General features: G+C 38.5%; 1 protein-coding gene across 3 annotated transcripts in view; it reads right to left on the bottom strand.

The window, feature by feature from the left end:
- Nucleotides 1-24,484, bottom strand: part of Eip75B (Ecdysone-induced protein 75B) — a 119,068-nt gene that overhangs the window by 25,684 nt on the left and 68,900 nt on the right. For all 3 annotated transcript variants that reach the window (XM_089260338.1, XM_018101436.3, XM_018101435.3), the window contains one exon: nt 22,815-22,903. In XM_089260338.1, coding sequence (XP_089116464.1) covers nt 22,815-22,903 — 89 coding nt within the window. The remainder of the gene's footprint in view (nt 1-22,814; nt 22,904-24,484) is intronic.

Here is a 24,484-nt window from a genome sequence, read left to right as displayed (position 1 = left end):
CAGCAAAAGCAACAGCAACAAAAGCAGAGAGCAACAGAACCAGAGAGCGAGAGAGAGCGCGCGCTCACACACTCACTTACTCTCTCTGTCGTGGTCTCTCTTTCACTCTGCTGCCGCTGCTGACTTGGCGCGCAGCAAACAGTGCTTGCTCCAAAGAACATTTGATTTTTGTTTTTGCATAAGCAGTGGAACGGGGTGAAACGAAACGAGCTGTGTGCGCGCCTAGGCATAGAACATTCGAGCAAGCGAGCAACGGGCGAACGGGTAAGCGGGCAAGCGGGCAAACGGGCGAGGCGAGTGCTGAGCATTCACAGTTAGAAAGCTCCAGTTAGGCTGTGCGATTTGTAGTGGGCAGAGGAAATGACCTCAGGAAGGAAATGCAATGCATTTAATTGGCCAAATGTGTGTGCGACTATGTGTGTGTGTGTGAGTGTGTGAGCATAGCTGTTGTGAGGGAGTGGATAAAGGTAACTAGACAGGTATATTTATATGTGCATATGTATGTATATATTTATTTTATTTATTTATTTTATTTATATATTTTAAAATTAGTTTATTTAAATATATTTTTTAGATATATGTACATACATATATGTACATATGTCTACTAGCCTTTTCAAATCTATGTTAAGTAAGCTCAGCTCTGATGAGCTCCAACAACTTTACACTTTGAGTGCCTGCTCGAGCCTTGAGTGCTCCAATCAAATGAAATTGTCCTTTAACCAGTCCAATGAACTCAAAGCATGCCGAGCAGCAAAATTGTCAGCCAGTTGCTGGCAGTGGTGAGACAGCGGAGGGGCTGGGGCGCTAGGGGTTGGATCGTTCGGAATTTTCTTTTTAGTCGGGCTGCTCAAAATTGGCGCGCGCGCTCGCGCTCGCGTCGCAAATGGAAGACACCTGTGTGCCCTGTCAAACAATGAAGCAGAAAGTGCCACCCGCCACCCGCCAACCTCCGCCCACCGCCCACCGCCCACTGCCCACTCACTGCCTCAGCCAAGCATTTCACTTTTGCTGCTGTTGCTTCCAACGAGCTGTGTATGGGTGTGTGTGTGTGTGTGTGTGTGTGTGTGTGTGTGTGTGTGTGTGTGTGTGTGCGTGGGGGGTTGCGTTTGCACAGGGGTGGGTTGCACAGACATTGCTTTGACCCACATAGCGTGCGTTGAACTTTTGCTGCGGCCGGATGAGCGAGCGCCGAAAGAGGCGGCAGGCGAGCGGCGAGCAGGAGACGGCGGCGTAGGAGGAGAGAGCGAGAGGTCTATGCTAAACATTGGGCATGGAACGCCAGCAAACGTTTTAGGGGTTACGCTCAATTGTGCTTGTGTGAGTGTGTGTGGAACGAAAGTGTTTGGACAGCCGCTAGGTGGCGCTGCAGCAGCAGCATTAACCTTAAAAATTGCTGACTGGCTGCTGCTGCGGCTGCCTGGTCATGTGACGCTGTGCTCTGCGCAGCTGGAGCAATGACCGCAGCTCGACAAAGTTGAAGGATAAACGAAGCGAAATGCAATTTGCAATCGGGCAGGAGGCGGCCATGGCGGGTTGGGTTGGGTTGGTGCTTTGGCTAGATAATTTCAGTTGTGGTTTTTCACCGTGCCGCCTGCTCAATTATATAGCGACTCATAATTAAGAGCCTGACCCCCAGGCGGGGCCAAGCGACTGCCTTCTGCCTAGCTAACCACATTTCAATCACATTTCATGCGCCATGTGTGCTCCACTTATTTCTAGCCATCTATATACATGTGTATGCATACGTGTCTGCTCTGATATATCGGTATATAATATATATATATATATATTCATATTTTTATCTACTTGCTCTCCATCGACTGTGCGTAATTTGTGCTAGTTTTTTGTACTTTTTCTTTTTGTTTATATTTTATTTATCTATTTATTATTATTATTATTATTTTCTTACTTTTCGTTTTCGGTTTAGCTGCCCGTGCAAGTTCATCGAACTCTACGCAATTATTTTGCGATTATCTTATTTCAATAGTTGTGTCTGTACTGTGCCGACCTCAGTGGGCCCAAAGCAACAAAACAAAACAAGAACCAGCTAAAACCGCCAAGCGTAATGTAATGTAAGCTGCAAATGGTACTGCAGATACTCTAACAATAACAAAAGTTGATGAAAATTAAGCAAATTCAGCTTCTAGCTATTTTTGGGCTACTTTAGCGGGATGACATATTCGATAGCTATAAACTAAAGCTAAAGTCTAGCTGCTTAAAAGTCGCTCTTCAAGTTTTTTACCATGATTTTAGAGGATATGCTATAGCTAGAACCGAGGCTAGCTAATTTTATTGCTATGCCTAATAGATAGGCTGGCTGGTTTTAAGCTATTTTTCTAGTTCTTTGGCTAGATATTAGAATATATTCCAGAGCTTAAAGAGAAGCTTCTCTTTGGCAGATTTATTGTGTCTACCTATCTAACTATTTATTTAATACTAAGAATTTATTCCATAGCTATATATTTCAAAGCTTAAAGTGAAGCTTTTCTCTAGCCGTTTTTAGCCACTCATCTAGCTGTTTCAGTTAAGAATTTGTTCTATAGCTAAATATTAGATTGACTCTACAATTTTGGCTATTTTGAAGCCATATGCTTAACTCTTTAGCCAGCCTTTTCTAGTTTAACTTTAACTTTCATGTTAACTTTTTTCTGGCTATTTTCAAGCCTTTACCTAGCTTTAACTTTAGTTTTAAGCTTGCCTTTTCTCTACTGCTCCTCTAGCTGTTTAGGTAGACCCAAGAATAATTTCTACAGCTAAATATTAGTTAGTATTCTGCAAGCCACTTGCTTAGCTCTTTAGCTAGCCTTTCCTAGCAGGGTTAGCTTTTCTCTAGCCGATTTTCAGCAACTCGTCTAGCTAAATACTAGACTGATTCTGGCTATATCTAGCTTTTAAGCCACTCCAGCTACTCCAGCACACATTTGAGCCCCCAGTCCTACGTTACTTTATCCATTTAATAGCACTCGGCCAGGCAAATCAGTTTGGCTAGTGGGAATACCCCTACCGCAGAACGTTAAACAAAAACCTGACAACTGGCGCCTGTTTGTTATTTGTTGTTGGAGCACAATTATGAGCCATTATGTGCTGATTGTTATTTGGGCACGGTTGTCCAAATAAACAGATACACACACACATATGTGTGTGTGAGTGTGTGTGTGTGTGTGTGTGTGTGTTTAGTTGAAACAGAATCTAATCCATGTTGGGCCATTGGCGTCACGGCTTGACGCAAATGCTATTAAAAACAGTTGGGGCAAACACAGAGAAACTTGTTTCCACCAGAGACGAAAAATGCTGCAAATGTTGGCTTATACTACAACAACAGCAACAACAACAACAACAACATGCAGAAGACAGAGGCAAGGTCTTTTGCGTGCAAATCCAGCCAACTACCAACAAAATCTAACTGCAGTTCTGCGCAGGTCGTTGCCATTTGACAAGCCAACACACACACACAGTGAGAGAGAGAGAGCGAGAGAGAGAGAGTCATAGAGTGAGCGAGCGAGAGAGCAGGTGATGAAGGCAGCGAGTGCAGTGAACTTTTGCGGCCCGGATTCGAACCCCGATTTCGATGGCTCTGCTCACCCACCATTAATGCAATTCGAATCGTTTGTTGTTGTTGTTGGCTTTTCCATTTTTGGTCAGTTGGAACTCTTAATGACGCCCCGGCTGATATAAGACTCAAAATAAATGAAACAACAAAAACTAAAAAACTAAAAGAGACGGAGAGAGAGAACAAGAACTGTCATATAAATTGTTGGCGTTTCGTCGTCGCTGCTTTTAATGACTCACACAGCAAATCATTTTAGCCACGCCCCGCGCCGGCCATGACGCCCTCCACCGTTCGCCTTTGAGGCGGCGGCTCACGTGCCAGCGGGCAATGTCTCCATATATGGGCGTTCATTATAGATACCCTGTAAATAACTGTGGCTTCACTCAGTGTTAGTAAATGGATTTGATAACTAACGGCATATGTGGACTGATAGAGCAGCTAAATACATTTAACTATATCTTTGCTCTTTAACTATGTATTTCTAGCTAAGGCTAAGGTAAGATAATACTTCTATATTCCAAATTGAAAAAAAACACCTAAATCATTTTATTGCTTATAAAAATTATAAAAATAGGAAAATAATTACAAAAATATTTTATTTAATGATATTAAAAATATACAAAATATATAAATAAATACAAAATAAATTAATTATAAAACTTTAATCTATTACCTTTCCAATATTAAATAAAATAATAATAATAAATAATATTAATAAAATAAAAAAGTTAATATTAGGACTTTAAATTAAAAAAATAATAATAAATGATATTACTTTTTTTAATTAAATAAATTTTTAATTTTATTTATTATTTTCTTATAGTTGTTTCTGTTTTATAATATTTATAGTTAATCAACAATAAATTATTTCGATTTCAACTATACTATAATTATTATTCTTTTATTTTGTTTATTTGTTTATTTTTTTAATATTTTTTTTATAATTTTTTCTTTTATTTTTTAAGAACAAAAATTTGAAGTTTTCACATACTTTGAAGTTGTTAGAATATAATTATATTAAGAAGTTCCTCTATCAGCCTTTGATTCACTGTAAGCTAGGGTATCTCAAGTGCCAGCAAGACGCAATGACAAACTCTTTCAATTTATTTAATTTGCTACATATGTATATTGTTGTTGTTTTTATTTTTGTTAAATTTGATTTGTCGAGTCGGCTCGACTGCCACTGCCGAAACGCATGAGATCTCACTCCTTGGGTAAGTGGGCGACCCACAGACGGCGACGACGACGACGGCGACAGCCATTTGCACTAAATGGGGCTGCAGCTGCGTTTGCAGTTTGTTCAATTATGCAACAGTTGCTGCAGCAGCAGCAGTTGCAGTTGCAGTTGCACTCGCATTTTTGTTGCATTATGGCGCTCGCTTTTTACTTTATTTATGACAAAACTGGCGGCAAATTATTTTCAATATTGAGTCATCAAGCGGACCGTAAGGAAAAATGCCAATTCAACGAATACCAAAACTTGCAGAGGCTGTCAGGCGTTAGGGGGCGTGACCGTAATGACTAATACCAAGAATAGCTAAGCGTGATTGCAGTTCTGCTCAAGCGAAGTTCTAGCAAAAGGCGTAAGCTTTGGACTTTACTTTGATTTGATGGGATATTGAGCTATCTTTTAGAGATCTTCTAATTTTCCTTTTCTCATATATATGTATTCCATAATTAATTGTTTCTCCCCACATATAGCCTCAGAGTTCCTTACTGTCTTTCAATCTATTTCACTTACTCTATTTCATCTCTCTCTTTTTCGCACAAAGACACTCTCTCTATATTTATATATTCTCTTCCTGGCCCTCCCTCTATCGTTCACTTCCTGAATTCCTGTTTACGAATGTCTAGAACTGTCTAAACAAGTGAGAGAGATAGACAAAGTAAGCGGGGCTGTCTCTCCTACTCTCTCACACTTATCAAAACTTTTATTTACCGACTTCTACAACATTCTAAACAATGTTGAGCTTATAGTATTCAAATATTATGATGATAAATCTAATCACAATCGTAAGTCTCAGTTTTTCACAGTTTCTATTTCTTCTATATTTTGGATACCTCTATTTCTGTCCAGTTATATTGCATCAACTAGTTATGTCTCCTTGCCTCTGCCACCTCTCGCCTCGTCTCGTGCCTCTCTAAAATTTTGGCTGCCTGTTCAATAGATTCAGCTTGAGCTCTTGTTGCATGATCGCCTTGCGGCCGCAAAAGTGTGTTAAGTGTGTTTAGTGTCTTTTTATATAACTTTATTTTTATTTATTTTAATTTGATTTCATTTGCATGTAGCTGCCCCACAGCCCCACAGCCCCGCACGCCCGTCCACCCTAATGCACACACGCATCGAGCGGCAGTGTTGCACAATCCGCAAATGTTTATAAACTTGCGAGTCTTTATCAAAATGTTGACAGCGCCGTCGCAGCAGCAGCAGCAGCAGCAGCGGCAGCAGCAGTCGATGTCTAATAATAATTTATTTTATTAATTTGAAAATCACATTTTGCTCGACAAGAGCAGCGAGAAAATTGCATAGCATTGCAGTTGTTGTTGTTGCAGTTGTTGTTGCTGCTGTTGTTGTTGCAGTTGTTGCTGTGGCTCATGCAAAGTGAGGTCGCTGCCGTTCAATAACCTCGAGCGCTGCTGAGTGCAGCTACGCAATTGCAGCAGCAGCAGCAGCGCCATAGCAACAACAACAGCAACAGCAACAAGAACAGTGACTGCAACAACTATGCCACACTCGAGTGTCATGTCATGTAAGTATGCGTATGCGTATGCCTCTGCCTGCATGTGTATGTGTGTGCGTGTGTGTGAGGCACTTGGCAACGCTGCCGTCGCTTCGCACTAATCGTCTCTGTACGTTCAACCGCCCACCCGCCGCTCGCCCTCTCTTTCACACTCGCTTGCCTGGCTATTTGTTTGCCTGGTAATTGGGCAGCGCTGCTGCTGGGGCAAGGGTTTCGGGTTGGGCCCACGGCCCACGGCAGCGTAACGCATTCTAATGTAATAACTTACTCAGAATTGAATGAGACCCTCTACATATACATACATACATATATATATATATATGTAACTATGTATATAAATAGTTATTAAAAGCCAGACATACCTGTAACGAAATGAATAAATAGAAACTAATTAGTTCAAGTCAAATGTGTGTATCAAAGGCAGTTGAGATTAAATAGTTGGGGAAAGGAGCTTGAGGCTATTTAGATTAACTAAAGTAGTTCTCTTGCCCACTTTAGAGCTAAACTTATTTTAGTGCAACATATTCGCTCGTAAACAGTCTATTTATAATTCTGTATGATTATAAATATAATGCATACGCCATATAGCACCATATGGCTGATATCTCAAGACTTGCAGATGCAAACTTGTGCTTTAAATAGTAATGCGAACAATTATACTACGAGCAGGAATCAGTGGAATATCATAAAAATGCCTCGGAATAAGAGAATTGAGTGCAGTTCATGAAGAACTTAAAAATATATTTTATAAGAATTTTTGAAAGTTAAAATACTAAGAGCGAAGTAAATCAAGTAAAATGCTAACAAAAATATTTTTTTTTATATATAAAATTACCAAAAATATATTTATTTAAATTAAATAAATTGCCTAGAAAAATAAAATCGAGTCCAACTGTTATTCAACTTCTACATATATAAAATTTATATATGAGAGAAAATATGATTAAATTTAATTTAAAATAAAATAATTAAAAAATTAATTTTAGCTTTAGGAAATTATTTAAAAAGTTTAAACTAATTTAAAAAAATTTAATTCATTTAATTTAATTATTAAATAAGAATTTAATTCATTGAATAAATAAAATAAATATTAATCTAAATTAATAAAAAATTAATATTTAATTTAATAAATAAATAAAAATAAAAATTTAAATATGTTTATGTATTGTTTCCAAATTGAAATAGGTAAAAAATAAAATCCAGCACTATAAAGCAAAACTCATAAAATGTGCCTTTGTATAACCCAGAAAACCCCAATAAAATCCCTTCACAAGCCCTAGTAACTTCCCATGTAAAACCTCCAATAAACATCAAATACCATAGAGTTCTCGAGTTCTTCCCATTTCTCCTTTCAACAGACTTCTACAAGGCGCATTTAACCCACATAGCTTAGTCGACAGATTCTTGTAGCTGATATATAGCAGTGCCACAGATATAGGTGAGTGCACTCGGCGAGCCAATCAAACCCTACAAATCGAATTCGAATCTTGTCACACTCAACGCAATGCAACTCAACTCGGCTATCAGATAGAGACATCAGCGAGCCTAACGAGGCCCATCAAATCATAACTGGGAGCCTTCAAATCACTTCAAATAACTTCAGTTGCGACACTTGACTTGCACCTGCTGCCGTTGTTGTTGTTGTTGTTGCTGTTGCTGTTGGTGCTTCCGCCTGTGCAACAATCCATTTTCTTGTTGCAGCCATTTTTATTCCCATACCCGAACCGTTTTTGGGGCCAGGCCCAAGCAATTAAAGCGAATCAAAACACAGCACTCTTCCTCTTCCCCAAGTTGGGCAGCGCCGAGTCGCTGCAGTCGCCGTCGTCATCGTCGTTTGTTTTGAGAGCTTATCGCATTTCACAAACGAGAACACACACACAAAAGCTAAAGAGAAAGAGCGGGGGAGAGGGAGACAGCAAACGCAGCAGGCGTCAGCAGCAGCAGCAGCAGCAGCAGCAACAGAAGTCAGGTCTAGTCGAGCCGCAAGTAACTAACCTAACCTAACCCAAAGCTAACCTAACCTACGCTAACCCAATTCGAAGCCAGCTCGTTGAGTTCAATAACCCAGAGACGACCGAACGAGCGCGAACAGCCCGAGCTGTCGCACGAGCAACCTAACGCGACTGGCAATCGTCATTTAACGAAGGCAGCCCGATGCAGTCGGCTAATGGCTGCGAAGAGCAGAAGAGGAGGAAGGGGAGAGCGGGGAGAGCAATCGCTGCAGCTCAAGACTACCTACAATATATTTTTGTATATGTTATGCATAGAGGCCGCGCTGCCATCAAGTTATTACAATTCTGAAATATAGATTAGCTGTAAATCTAGAGTCTAATCAGCGCTGCGGCTCATACGCAACGCAACGCTTTGATTTGCATGCACACACACAAACACACGCACACATGGACATGCATATGCGTCGTTTCAGTCTTTGCTTAGTGCTCAATTCTTCGTTCTTAGTTCGCTCTCTCGCTCTCTCTTGCTGGACTGCGCGACTGCCTCAACTAGAACTGGCTTGACTTGGTCGTTCGCCCAGTCGCTAAGTTCATTGCACTTGTGGCGTAGCGGCATATTTTGCATTAATCTGACCCTCTCGCTCTCTCTCCACTTCACTCAGGCGCTGCTGTCCTGCTGTCTATTTGGCGACCTATCTTTTGGCACGATTTGTGGCTGCCTTTTACTTTGCGCTGCGCGTTCGCTTCGTTTCGTTTTGTTTCGTTTCGTTTCACTTCGATGTTCCCCCTTCCCCCTTTCCCTTGCTTTTTCGCTAAGCCAATGTCCAAACAATGAGCTACAAATCTTCGCATGACTCCACAAATTAACGTTCGCTCTCCCTCACACACACACAAACGCACTTGCACATATACAAACACCCACTTAGCTACTCTCTCGCTCTCTCTCTCTCATTCTCTCTCCTTTCATAATCGCGTCTTTGCTGCCTTTTGGCAACGCTCTTCGAAGAGTGTCGAAATAATTGCATTAATTACAAAATAGAAAGGAAAATGTGCAAGGAAAATGGGCGAAATTATGCTTGTCACGTTGCATTTTGTAGGTTCTGTTAATTAAAAGCAATTAAAAATAGCTCGGGCCTCTCAGCCGAATTGCCGGACAGCTCGCTGTCCGTTCGAATTTTTAGTTTGAGTTTTAGTTTCCATTTTTTTTTTTCTTTTGCTTGCCATTTTCTTTCCCATTCTTGTGTGATTTTTTTCGATACTTTTTTTCAGTTTTTTACTTTTTTTCTCCCCATTTTCTGTCGCTTGACAGTTCTGACGGAAACACGAAAATTTAAGGCATTTGAAAAGCGTCGCCTGTCGTATTATTAGAACAGTTTTTGGTGAAGAGACATAGAAAAAAAAAAAATACACAAAAAATGCGAACATATGAAAATTGAGTTTAATACAGACAGTGGAAATCGAGTTTTCCTCTTTTTCCATTTTTTTCCTTTTCTTTTCAGAAAAAAAGCGACAAATTACGCGCCTATTTTTGGTGTTGCAAATGGGTTAAGCATTTTGTTCATTTTTTTTCATTTTTTATTTTTATTTTTATTTTTGGTGTTTGTCTGCGCTGCTAAATACGAAAATGGAACTAGTTCTCAGCTTGCAAAATTCTTATTGGACTTGCTAGTGTTGCTAATGCTGAGATGTCAATAAATGTTTTCCCGATTTTGTTTATAGTTTTTTTTTTTTTTTTTTTTTTTTATAACTGGTGGTTTTTGTATTTTATTTTTATTTAAATTTTTTTTTATTTTATTTTTAATTGTATTTTACTTTTATTTTATTTGTATTTTTATTCTCATTTTATTTTATTTTTATTTTTTTATTTTTATTTTATTATTATTATTTTTTTTATTTAATATATTTTTATATATTTTATTTAATAAATTTTTATATATTTTATTTAATTTTTTTTAGCGACATATAATGCCTTTTATATAATAAAAACCGTTTCCTTTGCAACATTTTACAACACTAGCTTCTATTCATAAGAGTTCTTTCCAAGAAACTTTTACTATTTCTATTCATTCCGAATTCTTTTTGTTAAGCTCAGCTGAATTGTACCTTCAATCGAATTGGAGTTGAATGACATGTTGCATCTGTCACCCAGTTGTTGCTGCTGTTGCTAGCTACGCATTGGGAAAATAACCAATGATTTGTCTATGGATTGGTGCCAGCTAAAATTCAAATAGCAACGTAACAGAGATTTGCAACAAAGGCGCCCACATAAAAAAAAAAAAAAAAATAGAAAACAAATAGGAAAATAGAAGAAAAAAAATCAATTGCGAATTGTAAATTTGAATTGTAAAGGCTGCGGTCTCAACAACAACAACAACTCGAACAACTTGAACAACTCTAATGCCTGAGCAGAGAATCGGTATTTGTTGTTGTTGTTGTTGCTGTTGTTGTTGTTGCGCCCATTAAATGCAATTCCATCTACTTGACTTGGGCCTCCATCGAGTCACGTTTTTTGGTCTAGTCCAAGAGAGCGGAGTCTAGAGAACTATATGCCACAACAAGGTGATTATACTGGTTAACAGCGTACGTACGTGCAGTTTCTGAAGGCTGCCGAACGAGTTAAACAGGCAGCAGCAGCAGCAGCAGCAGCAGCAGCAACAACAACAGCAGCATGCAACATGCAACATGCGAAACTAGCAGCTAGTCAAAATCTATTTGCAAAATTGAGTTACATTCGATTTTTTTCATACAGAGTCAACATAAATTATATGCGGCTTAATTTTCACACACATTCAATAGAGACAAAGAGAGAGAGAGAGAGAGAGAGAGAGAGAGAGAGAGAGAGAGAGAGAGATAGATCAGCAGCTACTGCTTTGACATTTCGGCTGCCAAAAATGTTGCTGTCAGGCCGCGTTTGCCCATGTTGCCTTCGATTGAGCTTATGACAACAGCAACAACTGCTGCAACAACAACAACAAATGCAACTGCAACAGCGACGTCATTAAGGCAAACCCAAAAGGGTCTGCGACAGCTGAATGGCCAAAGCAAAGCCATAACAAACAAACAAATGCCAAAGCGCCAAAGCGAACACAATGGGGGCAAAGCGCCAATCAAGAGGTCGCCATTGGGCGCCACCTGAGATGAAGACGAAGAAGACGTGGAGACTGGCTAAGACGGCAATTTAAAATGCAATTGGAGAGATATTAAAATATAGCTAAGTGTATATAAGAATAAATATGTCTGTCATGGTCAAGAAATATTTATAAATATATGTATATATTTGTTTCTAAATATATATGTATGTATATTATTATTTTTTTAATTAAATGTGCTAATTTTTTATCTACATATATTTTTATATCTTTTTAAATTAAACATTTTTGTGTTTAAATTTATATTTTGGGTAGTATTTATTTGTAATTGTTTTTTTTAGTACTATTCAAATATTTAAAATATTTAATCAAAGTTGTTTTAAGTATGTAAGTATTTCTTAATAGTAAAATTTTAATTAATTATTTGTATTTGTTTCCATTTTTATATTTTTGTTATAACAATTGTTATCATTAAAAAATAAATAAATAAAAATTTAAATATATATATTTTTAAATTTAAGAAAAAAACAAACATATAAAATAAATAATACAATTATAATAGTACAATTGTTATTATTAAAAATTACATAAATAAAAATTTAAATATATTTTTTTTAATTATTATTATTATTATTATTATTAAAAACTAAATAAATAAAAATAATAATAAATTTAAATAAAATAAATTTAAATACAAATTAAAATTTTTTTATATCTCAGGAAAAAAACAAACATTTAAAATAAATAATAAATAATTTGTTTTCATATTAATTTTGAGCATTAAATACTTAAAAGTACAGCAATTCAAGATTCAAATTTTTAAGGAATTTTTGCTTTTGCCCTGTTGGAATTTGGCTTTGGGCAAATGCATTTCAGTTTATTGACCGAATTGCTCATACGCACTGTTAACGGTAATTGCATTCGCAACGGCAGCATTGCAAACGGCTGCCACGTCGCCCTTTCGGGGCATGCCTCTAATTTATGCAACATTTCGCAGCCTTTATGTCACGAGCGAGCGATGCGAAGTAGCATGTACAACCACTGCAGCCTAATGGGCCAATGGGCAAATGGGCATTGGGCATGGCAAGCACATATTACTCATACGCAGCGTACACACACACACACACACAAACACGCATATGAAGTGCGGCTGGCCCACATTAATTACCATAAAACTAGGCATAAAAAAATTTGCAGGCCCGAAACTTTTGGCAGCGGGTGTAAGTGCATGTGTAAGTGCATGTGTGTGTGTGTGTGTGAACGCATTCATAGAATTTGTGACGGAAATGAGTTAGTGCCGTTTGCCATGCCCCGGCCATAAATGGACTGTAACCAAGAGAGACAGCCACGGCTGGCAGTTGGGGGCGTGGCAGTGGCAGTGGGAGCCCAGCAGCAGTTAGTTAGGCTTCGCCGCTAAGCGCTGCATTTGACTTTTGCCGCTTGCATAATTATCATGCAACATGCGGCATTCAACAAAACGTCAAGATTTGTGGCAGCCAAAAGCCAGGCAGCAAGAGTGAGAGAGAGAGCGAGAGAGAGCGAGAGAGGGAGTGGCAACAGATATAAAGTTTTGGAGTGGAGTCACGCAATTTACGCACAAATTTTAAAGCGAGGGTGAAACGAAAAGTTGATGGCGGAAAAAGCAAACAAAATAAATATATAAATATATAAAAGAAAAATTAATAAATATATAACATCATTTAAATATATATATATATAAAATAATAATAATAATAATACTAACAAATAAACAAATAATAAATAAAAATTAAATAGTAAAAATATTAATAAATTAAAAATAAATAAATAATAAATTAATAAATAATCAAAATAATAATAAATAACCAAAATATTAATTATTAATAAAAGTAATAAAAAATAATAAAAATAATAAAAAATAATGACACATTTTCAAAATATAAATAAAATTAATATTATATCATAAAATAATAATAATTGTCTTATTTTTCATTAAAAAAAAAAAACAAGAAAATAGCACGGGTGAAATAAAAAAAAAAATTAAAATTAAAAATGTATTTTAAACTATTTATTATTATGTTTTTTTTAATATACATATGTATATTTTTGTATTACTTATGACTTTTATTTTATATAAATAAAAAAAGTTATATTAAATTTATATATATATTATATATTTTTTATAGCATATTTATTATTATGAATCTATAAATAAAATATTATTATATTATTTATATAATAGCCCAATTAGTGCAAAGCCGCTGCAAGCTAAACCGCAGCACAGCACAGCGAGTCGCTTAGGCCCAGTTAACTGCACTGACTTGTGCTCTGCTCCTTGGCCAGCGCGCAGTTAACCTGGCCCAAAGCAAAGGCTACACAAGTCAGCCACTTCTGTTGCGGCTACCGATTTGCCCCCGCCTCATGTGAACATTGCCGTTAGTCAACAGCAGCAGCAGCAGCGGGCCTATTTAGAGCCCCAAACACCTGGCCAGCCCACCTCGATCACCCATGCCCACCTTGGTGATTGCCCTGCCTCGGGCGCGCATTCATTGTCTTAGGTTAGTGCCGGAGCAACAAAGCGAAACAACAACAAAAACAGCAACAGAGCAGCAGGAAAATCTCAAAAACAAAATCAGTTAAACGCCCGTTGGCCACTTGCGAGCAGCAACAATAAATTTTCCTCAGATTTTTCCTTTTTCATGCTCATTCACGAAATTCAAAATGAGTATATTAGCTTTGTATGCCTTGAGACTTGGAATTTTAAACATATAATCGGGTTTATAAAGTGTCTAGATTTTCCCGATACGCCCATTAGGGGCGTGGCAAATCGGGCTATACATTATACGATATAACAGCAACCTAGAGATCTTAAATTTGGAATATATAATCGGACAGAGAGCCAAAAATCAACATGATCTGGTGTATATATACCCATTGGGGCGGTGGCGAGTGTGAAAAGTTACTATTTTCCACAGTTAAATATGCTCTATTGATTTATCAATTGGGGGCGTGGCTATTCTGGCATCCTTTATGTCATGAATGAGTATTCAGCAGTCGGTAGCACTCGACTGCAACTTTCTTACGTGTTTTTCTTTTTCGTTGGGCTGCCTAAGACAATCCAAAGCAAGGCGAAGCGAAACATTTCCCATTCCCATTCCCATTCGACTCGCGTGCTTTGTTAGCTATAGTTTTTATTGGTCATTGTTGTTGTTGTTGGCTGTTAGTTGTTTCGTTTGTTTGTTGCTAGTTGTTGTTGTTGTTGCTCGTTGTTTTTTGCGCCTGTTAGTTGTGCCTCTTGGGCACATTTCGTGTTGCCTATCGCGCGTCAAATGTGCAGCCAAAGCCCCATAAATCAATTAGTTAGCTAGGGAGCACGGCTTGGCGCACAGTAGGGTAGGGGGCGTGGCTTTTAGCAGTGGCAATTGTTTTCTGTTAAGCAAAGAGAAGCCTGCTGCTGAGTGCGTTGAACCCCAGCCCTGGGGGTAAAGGATGAAATCACAGCGGGAATTACGTACGTATGAAGAAAATGCTTGGAAAATGCCATACAAAATAATTGTGCAATTTTCTCAATATACATATATATTAATGTGTGTCAAATAAATTGAAGAAAGTATTAAATATTATATAAATATTATATTAATTTTATCTATTAAATTAATTTATATTTTTTTATTAATAATCATAAAACGATTAAAATAAATTAGTTATTTTGTCATTATCAATTTGTTTAATTTAAAATATTTATTTTATATAATATATAAAATTTTGTTTTTATAAAAATAAAATATTAAATAAAAATAAATATATTACATTATATGCTTCATTTCTTCCACTGTTTACTCTTTAGATATATTTTATATTTATTTATATTATGCTTAAAAAAATATATTATTATTATTACCATTATTATTATTTTTTATTTATTTATTTTTTTTATTTATTTATTTTATTTATTTATTTATATATTTTTTTTATTGGCAGAATGTACTTTTCATATTTTAACTATTTTTTAGGTAATTTTTTAAGTATGTTAGCTATTTTTGTTTTTTAATTGCTTACTTCTGCAAATTATATATTTAGTTATGTTTTTATGCTAGTTTTGGTATTTTGTGCAATTTAGTTTATTTCTTTTTTTTTTAATTTGAAAAGCACTTTACATATCTATAAATAAATAAGTTTACAGCTTTGTGGGCAGCTTGAAGCGTTTTTGGCATTCGCACGCTTTTTAATGGCCAATGCCACGCCCACAGCCTACGCGAGACATGATCATAAATAATGCATTAAACGTTTTCTAGCTTTTAATTATAAGGCTGGCCAAGTTGATAGTTGTTGTTGTTGTTGTTCTTGTTGGTGCTGTCGCTGCAGTTGTTGTTGTTGTTGCAGTTGTTGTTGTTGTTGTTGCTTTTAACAGCTGGCAAAACGCATAAAACTGTCAACAAATGCCACACAACATTTTGACTTATGACATCAGGCAATTACGAGCTGCAACAACCACAACAAATGCAACAATATCTATAGATGTGCGTGTGTGTGTGTGTGAGTGCAACCAGTTGCTTCTGTGCAACATTTCTTACAATGCGAAGAGCCATTTGCATGCAGAGTGCATTCAACTCAAGCCGCAACAAGCAACATACAACAACAACAACAACAGCAACTGCAACATCAGTAGTAGTCCCAGCCGCAGTCGCTGTCGCTGTCGCAGTCGCCGTCGCCATCGCAGTCGCAGCGAAGAAAGCAAAGCAAAGTCAATGCACTTTGGCTGCCTCTATTCCAGCATATACATAAATACATGTATACAGGCGTGCGTGTGTATGTGTGTCTATGGTTTTTTGCAGTTTTGTTGCGGTACTTTCATTGCTCAACAGCGACGTCAACGGCGACGTCAACTGCGTTCAACTATTTTGCAGCGAAGCTGGCGCGAGTTCGTTGACGTTTCACAGCTGCTTTTGTTGTTGTTGTTGCTGTTGCTATTGCAGAATGTTGCTGTTATTCTTGTTGAGTATTTTCTAGAATGTTGCGCGCCAAATGTGCAATGCAATAAGTTGCAGCAGAGAAAGAGAAAGCAATGTGGGAAAACAACAGCAACAATATAATGACAAGCAGTAAAAAAAAGTGTCAAGCGCTTGGCAACATGTCCAGCTCTAGCAACACAGCAAACCAATAACAGCAGCGTTTAAAACTGTTAATGTTAATGTTAATGTTAAGCTGGAAGCATGTGAAGTGAACTTTGGCAAAATGCACGCAAAATCAGAGCTCTGTTAAATATTTGCAGCATGTATAATTAGTGCAGGCCGTGTGCAACATGTTGCTAACGGCAGTTAACAAATTTATATGCCATTTGGCATTTGACACATGTTGCGCGGCAATGAACTGTGCCCGCAACACTCTGCCAAGCCTTGCTGATTAGATTCTAATTGGAAATTGGCTAACTTGTTGGGTTTTTGTTTTTTTTTATTATATTCTATGTTGTTTTTATTTTTATAGCCCTGTAGCAGCAGAGAGCAAACAGCGCATTTAATTAGCAATAAAGTCAACAAGCGGCAGCCGAAAATACTTGAATTTATAGCCAGCAAAAACAAACACCCACAGCACCAAAAAGCGAACAGGCTAAGCCACAAGGCAAACAACCCCCAAGCCCCACAATCGCCAGCTGAAAAGGGGTAAGTAACCTCGAATGAAAGCAAAGCCACGTGCAGCAGCAGCAGCAGAAGCAGCAGCAGCAGGCAGCGGCGAATGACACTTAACTGGGTCAGCAAAAGTGGCTCTGGCTTCGGCTGCTGCCACCCCCAACAAAACAAACCCCAGACCCCAAAGCGAGCCCAACTCTTTACTCTCTCCCTCTCTCTCTCTCTCTCTCTGGGTTGTTTAATATTTGCAGAACTCACACACACACATACGAATGTATGTAGTGTACGTTTTACTATCACTCGTAGTTTTGCTGCACGTGTGTTTGTGTGTGGCATGCAGCATATAAACTTGCAACTGCAACTGCTGCCGCTGCCGCTGCAGCCAGCCAGCTAGGCCAGGCCAGGCAGTCAGTTCATTGCACTATGCCCTCGCCCCAGTTACGTAGCTCGTAGTACTCAATGCTGTTGTTGTTGTTGTTGTAGCTCTGTTGCAGCTGCACGTTCTCTTTGCCACACACACACACACACATACATACATACATCAAATTGTTAGATAAGCTTTGCTGCTGCTGCTGGTGGGCGTTTGCCCATATATTAATTTAATGCTATTTTTTTTCATGGCAAATTATAATTTTGTTATTGTTTCTTCATAGCAACAATAATTGCTTATTGAATAGAGATATATATAATTTAATATAAGAGTTCATCTACTGCTTTGTGTGTGTGTGTGTTTGTGTTTCTGTGTGAGCGTGATTTGGCCTTGGAATAGCAACAATTCAAACAACAATAATGTTGTATGGAAAACCTATACATAAAATCAATTAAAAATTGCCATAAATAATTTTTAATTAACTCTTCCAAATAAATCATTTTAAATTTTAAATATGTTCAAATTTTAAAAGTGTTCATCATTATTTAAAAAATTAACAGTAAGTTCTAACATTAATGCAAGTTCAAAATGATCTTTAATAAAAAACATTTAACAGGAAAAAAAAAATTTATTTTGCTATTTTGTTCAAACTTTGAAGCACTGCAAAAGAATCTTTTGGGCCTTAAATTATTTTGAATGAATAAACTAATTATATATAAAAGTGTAAAATTATTTAAATGTTTTTCCCAATTTTTAATTATTGAAAAACAATATGTTAACATTTCTCAAATACGGTAATCAGAATTGTTTTAATAGGTCTCCGCAGCTCAGCGCACGCTCAAAAGCTGTTTGCTATAGCAAGTAGCTGTTAACTGTTTTTGTAGCATACTTTTGCGCCGTTTGCAGCAAGCGGCCGCTAGGTGGCGTAACAGAAATTAACAGCGCTGCTCCACACTTAACAGAAGTGGGCTCGCATGCGAGATAAACTTTAAAAATGTTTGTTTATATATACATAATTGTTTGTATTTCATTTTTATTTAATTATAAAAAATTAATCAATATTTGAGATTATATTATTTTTTATTAGAGATTTTTTTCGCATTTTTGATGCTTAACCCAAATAGACAAAGGTTGTTGACCTAAATTGCAAAGTGCATTGAACTATTTGTAGGCAAAATGCAAAAGGCGACTATGTGTGTTTTTGTGTGTGTGTGTGAGAGAGCGAGCACGTGTAAAACGTGATGAACGAATGAAACAGTATTTCATAAATATATAAAAAAATATATGTACATATATATAAATTAAATAACACAAAAATAATTTAGAAAAATATTTATCATAATAAAATATATAAAATAAATATGAGATTAAATTAATAAAATAAACAGCAGAGAAAAATGCAACCCATAAAATTAAACGACAATATCAAAAGCCCAAATACTGCAGCATTTCTAGAACATTCTACACCAACATAAGCATACGTATCTTTGTGTACATATAACAGAGGTTGTTTAACACCCCCACACACACTCGCACGCAGAGCAGGAACTGCAGTCAGTCGTTCAAGTGCATGTCAGAGCATTAACCTCTGATTGCATATGCATGTATATATCAGAGTGTGCTTGTGTGTGTGTGTATTTGTGTCTGCCGCTCTATTTGGGTCCTAGCACAACACTAACACACGCACAGATGTGCACTCTCTCTCTCTCTCACTCTCTGCGCCGCTCATTTGCTGCATTCAGCGTGTGCGCTCTCTTCGCCCTATTCCCGTTTTTGATTTCTTTTCAGCACAGTTTCCAATTCGAATAGAAGAGAGTCTGATTGCAGGCAAGTGAAATGGCAGCTGGGAAGGAAATGCCAAGATGACATCAATTAAATAAGAGCTAAGTTGATTAACTGATATCTAATAGCTGATCTATATTTGTATTATTTCAGCTCAGAAATTGTTTTTTTTTATTTCTATTTGTTTTTGTCGATTCGGATTCTCTGTGTGTGTTCTTTCTATATTTATTTTACTGTATTTTCTATTTATTTTCGGACAACCCTCCGCACACTGCACACACACAAATTTTTCCACTCTATGCTCGAAATGATTATCAAGTGTATTATCAATGTGTTTGTCTCTCCCTCTGCCTCTCTCTCTCTCTCTCTCTCTCTTGCTCTATTGATGCAACGTCATTATTGATGCAGGTTAGGAATGTAATGAACAATTTTTAAATGGAACTTTTACCAGAGAGAGATGACTCAGTCAGAATAGCAGTATTGAAAGCCTAGAGTATAACAGGCAGATAAGAATAGGAACTCAACGAAATGTTAATCATTTAACACCTCTATATATGTATATGTACACACACACACACATACTATCATGCATAAGTGATCAAAAACAATTTACGAAAACTCCACGTCGAAAATACAAGCAACTAAACTATTTCAGAGAGCGAGCGCAATTGCCGCTGCATTTGCAGGCAGGAGAGAGAGAGAGTATGAGCGCAGCACATTGAGGCCTCTCACGGCTTATGCTCTCTGCTACTGTTGTTGTTGACTCTGCCTCTGCTGCTGCCGCTTTCTTGTGGCCCATGCTGCGTACGCTGCTTCGCCGTCGTAGCTGACATTGAACGAGTTCATTCACATTTACACAACCACACACACGCTCATAGTCAGCTCTGCTCGCACACGCACAAGCATACACACACTCACTTACTTACTCGCTAGCTCGCTCGCTCGCACACTCACAACAACTGCACACACGAGAACTACACGAAGCATAAAATACATCAACAGCAACGCAACTAAAAAGAAGCTCAGCAAAAAACGCAACAACAAATGTATGCACGTGTGTGTGTGTGTGGAAAAGAAAAGAATAACAACAAATGTACAATAAATAAATATGCTAAATAATATGAAAGAACAAAAACATGTTGTATAATAGCCGAAGAGTAGCCGAGTGGAGCAAAGAAAGCAAACCATTCACACTGACCAACAAGAGAGGGAGAGAGGGAGGCAGAGACAGCAGGACAGTGGGACGCAAGCCATAACAGAAATCACACTCAAAAACGCCAACGTCAACAAATACACACAAACATGTTTACCTATTTATGAACACACATACATATGTGTGTATGTGTGTCTGTATGTCGGTTTTAATTTATTTTTGTGCCTCCGTTTGCTTATTTTTTCTACGTTTTGTTTTTATGCTTAAATTTGGAGGAATTATGGAAGACGGCGCGAAGAAGCCATTCCCATAACACGGACTGGACGACACACCACACAAATTGGGTCATTAGGCACAGTGGAAAAGTGTTGAAGAATGGTGTTGCCAAGTGAACAGAGAATATGGTAAATAGTCAAGCGATACCTAGATGCGGAAGGGCGTGCGTAGGGAGGGACGAAAAAAACAGGCTTATAGGAGAATAGCCTAGGCATGCTGAGCTAGGTAGACGGAGAGCTGGAATATTTCCAGCATTGGAAAGTTGAAGGTTGAAGGCAATTATACAAAACTCCAATCAGTGAGTATATGAGAATCTTATGAAAATAGAAAATGAATTAGAATACGTAAGCAAGGAAATTGACCTAACAGAGTGTGGGCTTTAAATTGCATATAGTAATGATACGAAATTCGAATTCGAAATCGAAATAGAACGGGGTTTGCTAAGCTACAGCCAAAATTATCCCAAACTGGCAAAATGTGTTCATAAATGAATAGTATGAAGTTCCAGTTCGAATATGACACATGTACATATGTAGGTATGTATATACATATCTATGTATGTATATATGTATGTATGTGTATTTATACAAAATAAAATAGAGGTCAATAGACACATTGAAGGCTGGTTCTGACCAGGTGCTCAAGCAAAGCCAAGCAAGTCTGATCTGGCCTGGGCGGAAGTATCAGCTACATGACGAACATCAGCAACAACAACAACAACAACAACAACAACAACAGCAGCAGCAATAATGATGACAGCGTTTAACGCGTCGTATGAGCAATACGAAAATGGCAAAAAACCTCTAAAACTTGCTTCCTACTTCTAGAGACTATCTAAAGCGAGTGCGAGAGAGCGAGAAAGAGAGAGAGAGAACGTTCGTGCGTGTGCAAAGAAGGGCAGGACAGGTTTTCGAGGCAGCTAGAGCGTTGCTGCTGCTGGGACCCTGTGCCTTCAGCTTAACCTTGAACTTCAAAAAAGCGCGTACGAGCTGCTTGTTAATAGGCCTACCTGCCAGACGAGCAAAACATACATACATACCAATGTGTGCATGTGTGCGCATGTGTGTATTTAAATTAGCGCATGTGTGTGACTGGAGCATTGATAAAAGTGACGCGAGCTACTTAATATCATTATACATAAAGAGAGCGAGCTATATAGGCGCAAAAATACATACATATGTATATATTATGTATATGTGTATGTATATAATACAAAAAAACTCACCAGTCCACACCAAAAAGAAAAAAAAAACGTTTCAAGAAACCCAAAGCTCAAGACTGGACGACGATTGGTCAAGAGCAAAGTCAATGAACTTGCCAAAATTATATAAAAAACAAAATATAAACGCAAAAAAAAAATAAGAAAAGGCGAGCGCAGAAAAAAGCGTAAAAGAATATTCGCAAAAGCAGCGGGCCAAAGTCTTGGAAAGTTTGAAATTTCAGACGCGCAGACGTCTCGGCAGCCCGCAAGAAAGAAACCAATGCTAAACAAATAAAATAACTACAACAACAACAACAACAACGACGACGACAAAGGATCGCAGACCGAGAGAGCGAGAGCGAGAGCGAGAGAGAGCAAACTGGAACTGGAAACTGGCTGTTAACCTAATTCAAGGACGTCATTGAGACATTATTCCCGACTTTGGCGGCAGCGCGGCGAATATAAGGGAATAGGGCAAACTACTTTGCCAAGGTTGAAGAGTAAGCGGGAGAGAGAGAGAGGGAGCGAGACGTAGAGAGCAACTGCAAGAGCGAGCGACTGATTAAGCTCGGGTCCACTGCAGTGGGAGGGAGGAAGAGACAGAACGGGAGAGGGAGAGGGAGAGGGAGACGGAGAGAGGTAGAGGGGAGCACGATCTGCATCGGGCTTGGGCAGCGGCGGGCGAATGAACTTGCGGCAATTTTCAATGTCACAGACAAAAGGGCTAAACACGGTGGTGCTTGGCTACGGCGGCGGCTGCTGCTGCCACATCTTGTTGCTGCTCGTTGGTGGTGGTGTTTGCAGGGTTCAGGATACTTGTGATTTATTTTATTGCGACGCAATTTATGCAAGGACAAACAGGAGCAGCGCAGGTTTTCATGTCTGCCACGCAATTGCCAATCTATGGATGAAGTTGTTCCTGTTCCTGCACAGCAACAACCCTCCGACTGCACGGGCCCTTTACCCTTGCCAGCGAGGTCAACTGAGTTCAATGTCAGCGCAGACGGTGTCCCGGTGGTTGCTGCCACAGCAGACACCCCCTCAAATACTTAGTTCTATACGCGAGTGCACATAGTGGGAGTCGAACTTACCTTGCAGCCCTCGCAGGAATGCACGCCATAGTGAAAGCCGCTGGCCTTATCTCCGCAGACGCGACACAGCACAGTGGTGCCATCGAATTCTGCAAAGGGAGAACCAAGGAGAAAATCGATTAATATGAAAATCAATGAAAATGCAATTTAAATGGATATAAAATTGATTTGAAATGTATAGAAATTTAAGTAAAAAATAATCTAATGTTTATGCACATTATAATATTCATTCATTCATGCATTCATTTCGATTTTAACTCTTAAGATAATCTCAGTAAATCTTGCTATTGAGCACATCTCAGTTAAACTTTTACTCTCCGCGACAGCAGAGGCCAATGCCGAAGAAAGTAAATACAGACGTAATACTTTCTTTGCACACGAAGAGCCGCTCGCTCGCTCGCTCGCTCATTCGCCTGGCCAATGCCAATGTCAACGAAGAAAGCAGCAAAACAGAATGGGCAACTGGTTGAACTTGAGCTTGTTCTGGCCAAGCAGCACAAGCGAGCGAGAGAGCGGGAGCGAGAGAGCAAGGGGAGTGTATAACACGTGAAGACAATTGCAGGCAGCAAGTGTTACGTAACTTTCACCGCAAGCGGCCAAAGAAAGCAGGCGAGCGAAGAAAGTAAACAAAGCAGAACAAGAATCTTGCGCCAAGATAACGAAACAAGAGAGCCAGAGCGACAACAACACAGCCGAAAGACTTTCTTCAGCAGCGCACACACACACACACACACACACACACAAAACCAAAACTGGTTTTCATACACAAGAAAGTCATACGCTCTGCTTTGCTTTGCTACGCTCTTTGCTCTTCTTCTGCTTGTTTGCTTGCTCTGCTCGCTCATTTGCCATTGCCCACTGGCATAGAGCTTGCGTGCTAGAGCGAGCCGGCGCTACACGCATTGTCTACACTCGTGCACAAAAACAATTGCAAACTGCCATCGGCTTGCATGCATGCTCAAATATGCTGCCCATGCACACATACATACATATGGTGCTCATCGTTAGCAAGCGCAAACGTCATTATCTACTATGTGATCATGATCATGAAAGAGGCGCTGTTGCTGTTGCATTTGTTGTTGTCGTCTCTGTGTGCCAGACACGCTTCGATGTCTGCATTTGGTAGTTGTTGTTGTTGCTATTGTTGTTGTTGTCTCGGCAAGTTCACTGACATTTTGCACTGCAGATCGTTGCACTTTTGCTGCAGCAACAACAAATCTTGCTCTGCCACTGTCGCTGCCGTTGCGTCTGTCGCTGCCTATGCATCTCTCCCTCTCTCTTTCACTCTCATTGCGAGTGTGCGTGTGAAATTTGTAGTTCTCTTTAATTCAAACTAAAAATTCAAATGCATTGATCAAGCTCATAATGCTGTGGTATTAAATAGATAAATGCATGCAGATTTCTTATCAATATTTACACACACACACACATACATATGTACATACACATGTGATGTGACGCATTGCCCTTTAATTTTTTTGCCTATCTATTGATAAGCGCCAGCTCTGCTTAGTCTTCCTCTTCTGTCTCTATCTCTTGCTCTTTCTATTTTTAATATTACACTTTACACGTGTAGTCGATTAACAAATTGAATTGTTTTAGATGATATAAGCGAGTGTCGCGTGGGGTGGGGAGTGCGACATCGCTGACCTTGTTGCTTTGTTTATAGG

Source organism: Drosophila navojoa, chromosome 4, assembly GCF_054131105.1.
Source record: "Drosophila navojoa isolate 15081-1374.11 chromosome 4, UAZ_NAV_1.0, whole genome shotgun sequence".
Taxonomy (NCBI): domain Eukaryota; kingdom Metazoa; phylum Arthropoda; class Insecta; order Diptera; family Drosophilidae; genus Drosophila; species Drosophila navojoa.
The sequence above is the reverse complement of the archived record's forward strand: the minus strand, read 5'-3'. Positions and strand labels throughout refer to the sequence as shown.